We start from the raw sequence: 11,353 nt of genomic DNA, 5'->3' as shown, positions 1-11,353 counted from the left end.
AAAAAAATAGTTTGTTATTAATTTAATTCTAAACTTGAAATTAAAATAGGGCTGGATTGATTTTTTTGGTCTAAAGTTAAATTATATTTTGCTTAATTTTTGGCTTTATCAAATTAAAATTAATTTTAAATTTAATTTACTTTAAGTTTTTCAATTTGGCATGAAGTGGGATGGATATTTTGGATGTCCAGTTTTAATAATAAAATCAAGTTTTTGTTTTGATAATATTATTTTAATAACAAATTACAAGGGAAAGATCGAGTATTTGATGAGTTTAAAGATTGGAGAGGAGAAGTAGTTTGTATAGTGATGTGAAAATATAAGCTAATTAATCATTAACATAATTATGTACTTCATACTTTTAACTTAAAACAAATTATTTTAATTTTTCATTTTTTTACTTTAAATAGATGGAAAAGTTATTATGTTAAAAGATAAACTTTTGAGAATTAAAATGATTAGTTTTATAAAATTAGAGGAACAAATAAAACATCATGTCTTGATGATTTAAGTTGAAAAACATAAAAAGGGATGATATCCGTGCCTAATTTTAAAAGCTTCAATAAGAAAGAAAAAAACATAAAGAATAAGTTATTTAAAAGAAGAGTGATCTGAACCAAACGTGAAGATATATTACATAGAGAGTACACAACAAAGTAAAAACGTTTCTAGAGTGTTGGAAACTAAATTGATTCATTTAATGATAAAATTACGCTGTGGGTTGTAACTGACCTAGATATTGAACAAGAAGGATTGATGTCCCAAGATTCAATCATGTCATCAATGTCAGATTCTTCATCACCACTTTCTTCAATAGCATTACCTTCTTCTGATGCTTTAATCAACTCTAACTCCATTGCTACTTGTTTCATGGTAGGTCTTTTCTTTCCATTAAGGTTCAAGCATCTTTTTGCTAATTTAGCCACTGCTATAATCTCTTTTTCTGGGCCATCATTTGCTACCTTTGAATCGAGAATATCAGATAACGAATTCTCCTGCATTGATAGAAGAAAAAGAGATACCAAGCTTCTCTCTTCATCAGATTGTTTTGAGGAGACGGGTTTTTCTCCAGTTAAAAGCTCAACAAGGACAACCCCAAAACTATAAACATCACTCTTCTCTGTAAATTGATTTGACCGAAAGTACTCTGGATCCATGTAACCAAATGTTCCTTGTACTCGAGTTGTTAAATGAGTTTGTTCAAGTGCAATTGATCTCGAAGTTCCAAAGTCCGACACTTTTGCCTTGTATTTATCATCCAAAAGTATGTTGCTTGATTTAACATCTCGGTGATAAATAGAAACAGATGCAGCTGAATGCAAATAGAACAAAGCATTGGCAATTTCAGTGGCAATCCGTAAACGCATTTCCGATGTCAATGGAAGTTCTTCATTTTGGCCATGAATGAGATCATAAAGTGTTCCATTTGGAATGAACTCATAAACCAACAAAGGAGTTTCAGCCTCTAAACAACATCCTAAAAGCTTAACCACATTCCTATGGTTAATTTGAGATAAAATGATCACCTCATTGATGAACTGTTCGACCTTCTTTTCACCAAATTTCTTTCCTTTTTCCATTTTAGACTTCTTAACGGCCACAATGCTTCCATCCGTTAACATTCCTTTGTAAACAGTTCCTTGGCCTCCTTGACCAAGGATTCGATTCTCATTATAGTAATCCGTGGCTTTTTCTATCTCCTTTGAAGTAAACATTTTTATTGTTTCAAAATAACTTGTATTTCTAGACAAATGTTGTTGCAGTAACAAACCTCCATTCCTTTTGAAATATTTCTGCTTCAGCAAGATGTTTCTTCTTCTTTTCACCACTTCGTACATTTTCCATAATCCAAGTAGCAGAAATATTGTCCCGATAGTAGTGCTGCAACCTATATACATATAAGAAACATAGTTTTATCAACCATAGAGATACTTCAATAAAGGTTTTTTATTTATTAGACTTGGCACAAATTTGTTTTATATTTAGCGACGGTCTTTTGTATACTATGGGATAATATTCATTACAACATCACGTTGTTTTGACACTAAACTTTTAAGTATATAATGAGTAAATGAATGTTACAATACGAAAACTAAAGACTCATACATTGATAAACCTTAATGCTTCCATTTGTAGAAAAGAAAGAGTGAATTCAACACGTACCTATAATAATCATGGTCAAGCTCCGAGTATTTTTTGGCGGCGCTTGTGAAATATTCTCATCGGGCTCACACCTAACTCCCGTACTATTGTATTTATATTCAGGCGGGCAGTCCCGTGCCGAACAATAGTTGCCAGGAGTATTTAAACAAAGCATGTGACACCAAACATAGATTCCACAATTCTCTCCTTAATTTATCAAAGGAATAGAAAAGGTTATATTTATGTAAATAAAATGTAATACAGATTATTGAAAAAGAAGTGTTAATTTGTACCTTTGCAATACGTTGAAATATCACCGAGGCCAAAGCGCTTGTTGCAAACGCATAGATGAGTAGAGCTCAAACGTTGCCAACAATATTCACGATCGGAACTACAAGTAGTGTTTAGATCTTGTCTCAAATGGCACGATCCAGATATGGGTGTGCTCCATTGCAGTGATGTTGGAACATACGTCCAATTATTTACATCAAAATCATTCGACTCTAAGGTCAAATCAAAATACAAGTCTGATTTTACCAAGGAAGCAAATCCGCAAGATCTTTTTCGGCTATAATTGCTAGAATCAACTCTACCACTCAAGTTTGCAGAGAAAGAAGTGAGACCATGCGGAATATTAAAAGAGCAGCCAGTAACAGAGGAAGTCTCATTACTGATTCTACAACTTGGCTGCAAACACCCGCCTACAAGATTACCTGTTTCGCTGTCGAAAACAGTGGCCAAATTACCACAACCTGAAGACCAGAATATGTTGTCAAAATCTGAGTAGTAAAAGGGGGTGCCCGTTAGGTTGAGACTCATCCCATTGTTACTGTTTTTGCGACAATTGAAATAAGTTATGGAATGGTTCACCACAACGTTGCCATACAAAAATGAGAAGTCGAGTATTCGAAGATTGACGCCATTTATGTTTAAGAATGGCGTGGTCCGCCCATTAGATGTTTTTTTGCAGATTACTCTAAACCAGCCATTGGGATACTCTTGGTCGATTATTTCAAATGGGTATTGAAACGAAACATTCCCACAAGACTTTTCACCGATGAAGCTGATAGGTCCGGGTCTTGGTGCGCATCCTGCGGGTTAGCAAAAAATGAGTAAATTGCACCAAGTTAACACCAATTAAAATCTGAGTAATGTACCTGCAGTCTTTGAATGAAATAAAAAACTATATAATTAACTGAAAAAGTGACAGCGAGTGACTGATACCGACCTGCATCACCACAATAGCTGGAATTCCAGCTGAGCGTTGTGGGAACATGAGTGGTTTCAATATTGATGCCAATGGGTAAAGGATAAGCTTCACGGAAATAAAGCCTGCTAAAAATGACAGCAGATGAGCATCTCTTTCTGTCATCCTTACCAATAGGATACATCGCTGTCATGTTTACGATAGTGGAAGTGAAATTTCCAGAAATTGTATTAGAGCAGCCAGATTCTGAAGCGCCGTCGCCACATATTGTTTGAACGCAGCCACCGAAGGCATCAGCTTCATTACGGAAAATGGTGACCAAATTTCCGCAGCCTACAGACGCGAAATTGTTGTAGTCGCTTGAGAAGAAGAATGGAGTGCCTGTTAGATCGACTCTGGCACTAGCAACCTCGTTTTTATGATCACAGTTAACGTAAGTTACTGGATTTTTTATAAGAATGGTGTCTTCAAAAAAGGAACCGAGTACCTCCAGATCGAGGCCATTTATTCTTATGAAAGGCTTTTTCTGATTGTGGATCTGTTTGCAAGTTACTCTAAAAAAAGGAAGAGTATAGCAGGTGCTATGGATTCCAAATGGGGATGGAATTGTGATGTTTCCACATACTTCTTCTCCGCAATTAGCTTGTTGAGGTTCTGCTGCCTGTAACGTTGGGCAGAAGAGGAAAATGAGGAGTATGAAGTAAAACCTTAAGTGGAAACCCATTTGGATTGTTAAGTTCTTTGACGTTAGTGAAGAAGCCGTTAATAGCCTCTATATGTATGGATATTAGAGAATCATGTGCAAGTGTGAGACGGCATGAAAGCTTTTCAATTTTTTATTGGAAGATGAAATGCATGCTCGTCATAAAATATTCAGCCCACCAAACTTGAACATTTAAGTCATTAATTAAGATGTAATAGGATAAAGTTGGAAAGAAATTTCTAGGCCCGTCGCGTAATATAGGTATGTACACATACAGAGAGAGGCAATGAGACTCAAAGAAAGTGGGATCTGAAAGAAATTTAGCAAAGACCCTTGTCCTTGACCTTTGTTTACCTACCGGTATTAAAAAAATTGGATAATACAAACATGCTATCTAGTATTAAAATTGTTTACCAGTGGGGGGCAACCATTAACTCCAACACGTTTTGGTTTGTCATTGGAGAAAGAAAAGATTCTAATGGTCTTTTGCTTATTTTATAAGGTTTTTACAATCTTCAACTGAGTTATTTAATCAAATACCAAAAGTTTGATAACACAATCAATGTTATGATTTCCATTTTCAATCTTTTGCTTATACTCTTTTATTTCAGTTTTTCTTAATTTTATTTTTAGTAATTAGTTTTTCTTTCAATTTTTGCTTATGCATTTTATCAATTTTTCAATTTTAATTATTCATTTGAGCTTTCCAGATTAATTTGCTTGTATTTTTTCGCTTCAATGTGATTTTTAAATAATTATATAAATAATTTAATTAAAATTAAATTAAATTAGAAAAGTCACTAAATATGCATAATTGTATAATAACATTTGCATGGATTTAAAATTGAGGATGTGTCACTATTTTATAGGTGCCTAAAAGCGATAGATTTTAGACTTATTTTAATATAAGCTATTTCATATTTATGATAGTGAGTCTTTTAGAAGTTTTATAAGGATCTATTTGGATAGTACAAAGTAATTGAATGGAAGTATAATTATTAGAGATTAGTTGTCCGCTCTCAGGTTAGGCAGTAAGGTATGGAGAAGGGTAATCACCCATTTTTAAAACCAGCATTCTTAAGACCAAAGAGTCGGAGGGGGGAAAGCTCTCCCCCGTTCCTGGTTTTCCTGTAGCAGGATCCTCCTGAACCATAAGACTCCTTAGTTAGAATGGGATTCCAACTCAGCATCTTTTGAGAGATTTTGAGAAGAGTTGCTCTTTGAAGAGAATAGTACGATGAAAATTGTAAGCTGTGTTCAGGGGGGGAGTTATTGTCTATCTTTGGCCTCTATGGTAGAATCAATCGAGGGCCTGAGAGGCAGTGATTTACCCTTTGGCGGATGTTAGCAGTTCGAGTCCACTTATCTCCAACTCGTGAACTTAGCCGAAACAAAGCAATATGATAGTACCCAATTTTTCCGATTCGACAGTTAGTTCGATCTATGATTTATCATTCATGGACGTTGATAAGATCCTTCCATTTCATTTAGCAGCACCTTAGGATGGCATAGCCTTAAATTAAAGTAAAGTAAAGTAGTAATTACACTCTCTTGTAATTACAGGGTTTGCTTGGGCAACAAAGTAATTGAATGAAATTGTAATTATAAAAAATTGCAATTCCTTAGACGTGTTTGGTTGACAAAGTGTAATTACATTGTAATTCCCTAGGTCATGTTTAGTAATACAAATTGTAATTGCACAGTTACATAATTTATAATTCTAAAAAATATTATCAAGATGATAAAATTGATTTGTAAACAAGTAATAAAAGTTAAAATCAAATCATCATATGTAATATGTTAGTCTAAAAATGTAGTTGATAATATGATTACTAATAAAATAATAAGAAAAATAAACATCATATGCGTTTTATCTAATTTTTTAATGTCTATTTGTTGGGTTATTCTCTCTTTAATATTTAACATATACTCATTGTTATATGTTGATCATTGACTGAATTTATCATCGTCTAATTTAAATCAGTATTGTTAAGATTTTCAAGACCTCTTTCTTCTATGCTCTCTTCTAAACTTTACTTATAATTGAAATTATAAAAGAATATGTTAATAAAATCTAATCGTGGCTGTTTGATTCCACTCATCACGTATTATAGAAATTAAAGTAGTACGTACACATAAAGCGAGAGTCAACGGGACTCAATGAAAATGGGATCCTAAAGAAATTTATCAAAGATAGAAAGAGAGGCAAGATCTGCGGATCAAATCAAAGACCTTTGTCCTTGACCTCTATTTACCTACTAGTATTAAAAAAATTGGATAATACAAACATAATATTAAAACTGTTTACCACTGCAACCATCAATTCGAAAAATAATAATAAAATATTCTATTCAGATCCAACTTAAATTAAAATATTAAATTTATTGGTTAATATTAAATTTTTAGGTTATTTTATATAAAATATAATACATTAAAAATATTAAAATAAATATTTTTATAAATTAAAAATTATACTTAATTAATATTAAAATAGTTGCATCTTAACAAATAAATACTTCTAAAATAATAACAAAATTAAAAATAAAAAATTATATAATATCTAAATAATAAAATAATAGTAATATAATACTAAAATGACAATGAAACAAAAATAAAATAACAATGAAACAAGCAGTAGCAATTAAGATTCTACGTGCACGAGGATTTTATCAATTACAGGTATACCTTCAAAAGGTTGGCTTCACCTCTGATGCAACTTTGAAGTCCCCATCTCGAATCAACTATCTCCACCTGGAACTATAAAATTTCCATGTGCTAAGCATACTTCTATAGTTAATGGTGCTTAAAAGAATTTTATCGGATTCTAAATGTGAATGTAAAAGTTAATATTTATTAATTTTATTGATGATATGTCAATAATTAATTAATTTTTTTTAAATTTTAAAAATAAAATATATTAAAAAATTATAAATATATATTTTTAATTATAAATACATATGGATTGCTATGTGGATTAGGGGTGAGCATTCGATCGAATCGTATCGAATCAAAAATTTTCAAGTTAATCAAATTTTCGAATCTCATTTTATCATCCTAACTTTATTTGATGTTTTATCGAATCGAGTGAGATAGAATTCGAATCGAATCGAATCGAATATATTTGTTCGAGTTAAAGTTAAAAAAAAATTAGTGTTGTTTATTTTATGTAATTTTCCAAAAATAATTTTATTTAAAGATTTTAAACATGATCATACAACAGAAAAATTGAAGTAAATAAGTGAATAAATAAAAGCAACACAACATCATCAACCCAAATAAACAATATGATTCCAAATAAACAACAAAAATAATACAAAAAGATTATAATAAAAAACATAAGTAAAAGTCCAAGTAAATAGCATGAGTCGAAATATGATTCCATAATTATCATACGAACCAATGCTTTTCTAACAGCATCTTTATCAAACACCCAAGTTGATAAATATGTTGTTTCTTGGCTAACCTTCACAAATATTAATTCTGATTGCTTCGGATTAGAAGTATTACCTCGAGGTCTTTTCAGGCATGCTTTCAAATGGTTATTCAAATTCGTTGTAGAACCCGAACTTGATTCCATTGTGTAAGTAACATCACATGCATTGCTCTCTTCTCCCCCTCTTCAGTCACAAATTTGGTGAAATGGTTCCAACAAGCTGCCCTTGGAATAATCTTTTTTCGAACATTTTCCTTGGTTGTTGTTTGATCATCTCTACTTGGGGAAGAATTTTGTGAACTTTGAGTTGAACCCTCTCGCTTTGGATCACTCATCTACAAGTAAACATTTGTTGCAATCAGTAACCATGACCAAAAATTGGTTTAAAATCAAACTTAATAAATCAAACTTAAATTTTTTTAAGAGCATAATAATACAATACAAAAGCATGGTAGGATAGGATGAGCATAAAAAACAACTTTATGGCATTGAAGGAGTTAAGGTACAGCAACAGCCAACAGATTTAAAAATGTTGTAAAAAAAAATCACTTATTTTTTAATAGAAAATCATGTATTAATTTATATATAAATTAAAAAAAATCATAATGCCCAAGTGATTTAGATCCATAAAATATGGTGGTAAGCCATGTAAAATTACAAAAATAACCATCGTTAATGTATTGAATTGGGTGGAAATGAAAATGTTAAAACTTAAAAGAAAGTGGAAGGAATGATTGCCTTTTTGGTGCAGTGAAACAGCAAGCTTTTTTCTAATGTCTTTTTTCGTTTCAAATGCTTACATATTATTCAACAAATCCTGAGTCATAGACTCAAAAAATGTGCTTTCTATTTTCTAATGAGTTTCCATTTCAGATTTGAAAATTATAAGAATGATGGAGATATTTTGCGGGATGAAAATAAAATAAAAAATTCCCAACTTTACTTATCTATAAATTCATTGCCACAACTAGCTGTAGACATCATATAAATAATTTGACGAGGAATCAAGAAGAATGGATTGAATAATACAAGCTTTTTCATGTCCTTTAGAGATATAATAAACACTCAAAGAAAAACACTTTGAAGAAAAATATTATTCTGTATCAATTCTCCCAAGGAAATTAAAGCAACAATGATACAAACTAAAACAATGAAATTATGACATCATAACTTTATAAAAAAACCAAACACACAAACAATAAGGAAGTTGAGAAAGAATGGAGGGAAAAGTGATGACTTAATTTGCATTGAAACCCAGTTGGAACATTCCTTGAACAAACGTTGAGGAGCAAGCTAAGAGAAACATGGATGTTAAGGTTGATGCCTAAGATGTTAGCTCTAATAGCAGTGCAAAGGCAAGCAGCAGCTTCGAGGTTGACAAGGCCATTGAGAAGGGAACAGCATGGCATCACTGGAGGTGAACCAACGGTGACATTGACTAAGTTAAGCACATTGGCACATACACCTAATTTGAGGGCATCTCTAGGGCACCTGCCTCGTGCGGATGGAGTAAGGGTGGGGGTGTTGGGGTTTGGGTTTGGATCAATAATTTGTGGATCTGCCTGAGCCTAACTTTAAATGAATATCCCCATTGTAATGTTCCATGTTCTTCCAAAATATAAGCATAATAGTGACAACTTACAAACCGCCAAATCAGTTGATTTTGAAGAATTAATACGGTTGAAAGAGGGAAGTTTGAATGTTACCTGTACGGCTCAAATCAGTTGCTTTAGAAAGAATGAAGATGCTCAGAGCTCAAATCAAAGTACTGCAACTGCAAGGAAGAAAGTCCAGAAAGGCAGAAACCCATTGAAGACCTTGACCGTATATAAATACAGTGTAAGGAAAAGAATAAAACTTAACATACCTTTGAAATTCAAAGGTAGAAGACGATGTAGAAGCACTGCTCTAAGCCTCTAACATCTGATTCTGGAATTGGGTGGAGCCTTCAGCCGTGGAGGACCGGAGGTGGAGGTGGATTGGTGGTGGTGGTCCGGTGGAGGTCATCGAATTGGGATAAAAAGGGGGGAGGGAGGGCACGGGCTTAGTTAGGGATTTTGGAAGTGGTTTACTGGTTTTGTTTTAAATGCACTGTGTTTTAGCTTTTAACTTTTAAAAATAAAAAATATATGTATTGTAATTTAAAAATAAAAAATATAGTTTTTATTCGAATTATTCGAATTCGAAAATTCAACTCGACTCGAACTCGAAATTCGAAAAAAATTCGAATTGATTCGATTAACTCGATTCGAATAATTCGCAATTCGAAATTTTTTTCGAATTTTTCGAATCGAATCGAATTTTGCTCACCCCTAATGTGGATGCCACATCAGTAAAGTTAACAAATGTTAATTTTTTTATTCATTTTGGAGTGATTTAATAAACAATGCAAATTTAAGTATTAAAAGAGACAAAAAATTAAATAGAGACTAAAATAAAAAAAATTAAGTTGAAGAGCCAAATAAATCATTATAATTTTTTTTGTATTTCAATATACAAATTAAAAACTCTTGTTAATTTAATTAGCTAAGGTTTTAATTTTATTTCGTCGGTAGCCACCGAGTGGATGAGATTAGATAAGGTGCTAATTTTATACACTAGTTTTCCATGTGAATGGGGGGGGAGGTGTTATGACGAACTCAGTGGCGTAGCTAGGGGGTTGACAGGAGTCCGATCCCTCTAAAATGAATTTTTTTTCATTTAGGTCTTTAAAATTTTTTAAAAGTTTAAATTAGTAAATGTAAAATTGTACTTTGGCTCACCCTAAAAATAATAAAAATTTGATTTAATCTTTTAAAAATTATAAAGATGTAAACTATTAAAATGATGAAATTACATTTTTTACTATTGTAAAAAATACAAGTTAATTTCATCCAAAAAAAATTTTGAATTCGTCCCTGGATCAGCTGTTATACTAGGTGAATTTGATGTGTTGGTTGCCCATATTCCGAGATCTGACTATATGATTCCACCGTCGTTTACTATGGGTAAAGTAAGTAATTGCTATAAACTGTAGAATGTAAAACATGCATGATGCTAGTGACTAGAATGAAATGTGGCATTAATGACTTAAGGCATGCTATGATAAGTTGATACATAATTAACCTAAAGTAAGAAGTTCTAATGAAAAGAGAATGATAAATTTGAGAAGAGATATTAAAATGGGAAAGTCATTACTTATTTGAATTGGTTAAATGAATAAGTGATATTGAGACTTGATAACATGTCTAATAAAAAATTTTAAAACAGTATGAGGACATAACTCACTTCTAACAGCACATATATATTACCTTGATATAAATGGTATATTTAGGGTTGATAAAATTGTCTTGAGCACCATTAGGCATAGAAGTATATTTAGCACATGAAATTTTTATATTTCCTCGTGCATAGTTGATTCGAGATGGGACCTTAAAGTTGCATCAAAAGTTGATTACTTTAGCTAGTAAATGGTTATGATATTTTATTTATGGCATGTACATAGGTTGATTTTGTTTTTTTAAACCTTTTGATGGCAGTACCACTTAGTTTAACCTTATGCCATGATTCTATATGAGTTATAACTAGTTTGAGAAAACTCGATTACTTGATATGCCTTAGATGACCATGCTATGTATTAGGTGATAAGGAAGTGTCCTTTTTGAGGTAGAAGACTTTGGCTTTGGATTCTTGTAAGCTTAGAAGAAGTTGGTTGGTTAATGTTGAAATGAGATTATTGAAATTGATAATAAGTGGGATGAGTTGTAGATGTTATTAGACATCAAATGTGACATCATTTAATCGGGATCGTTATTGCTTCGGATTAGAGTTGATACATGGATAATTATTTTATAATTTTTCATAATTGAACGATTAAAAAGTAAACTTA

At 32.0% G+C, this 11,353-nt stretch overlaps 2 protein-coding genes across 2 annotated transcripts; both read right to left on the bottom strand.

The window, feature by feature from the left end:
* Positions 1 to 591: 591 nt before the first annotated feature.
* On the bottom strand, positions 592 to 4,078 carry LOC105778305 (wall-associated receptor kinase-like 8). Its single transcript, XM_012601990.2, has 4 exons — positions 3,371 to 4,078; positions 2,436 to 3,233; positions 2,164 to 2,349; positions 592 to 1,888 (listed from the first exon to the last, which is right to left on the bottom strand). The coding sequence occupies exons 1-4, from the start codon at positions 4,071 to 4,073 to the stop codon at positions 684 to 686; spliced, it is 2,892 nt and encodes a 963-aa protein (XP_012457444.1). The 5' UTR covers positions 4,074 to 4,078; the 3' UTR covers positions 592 to 683.
* A 4,423-nt stretch (positions 4,079 to 8,501) lies between these two features.
* On the bottom strand, positions 8,502 to 9,492 carry LOC128033911 (14 kDa proline-rich protein DC2.15-like). The gene is made up of 4 exons (XM_052622410.1): positions 9,407 to 9,492; positions 9,292 to 9,352; positions 9,132 to 9,191; positions 8,502 to 9,053 (listed from the first exon to the last, which is right to left on the bottom strand). Exons 1-4 carry the CDS (start codon positions 9,490 to 9,492, stop codon positions 8,658 to 8,660), a joined length of 603 nt encoding a protein of 200 aa, XP_052478370.1. The 3' UTR covers positions 8,502 to 8,657.
* Positions 9,493 to 11,353: the final 1,861 nt, after the last annotated feature.

Source organism: Gossypium raimondii, chromosome 10 (genome assembly GCF_025698545.1).
Source record: "Gossypium raimondii isolate GPD5lz chromosome 10, ASM2569854v1, whole genome shotgun sequence".
In the NCBI taxonomy this organism is placed as follows: Eukaryota; Viridiplantae; Streptophyta; class Magnoliopsida; order Malvales; family Malvaceae; genus Gossypium; species Gossypium raimondii.
The sequence above is the reverse complement of the archived record's forward strand: the minus strand, read 5'-3'. Positions and strand labels throughout refer to the sequence as shown.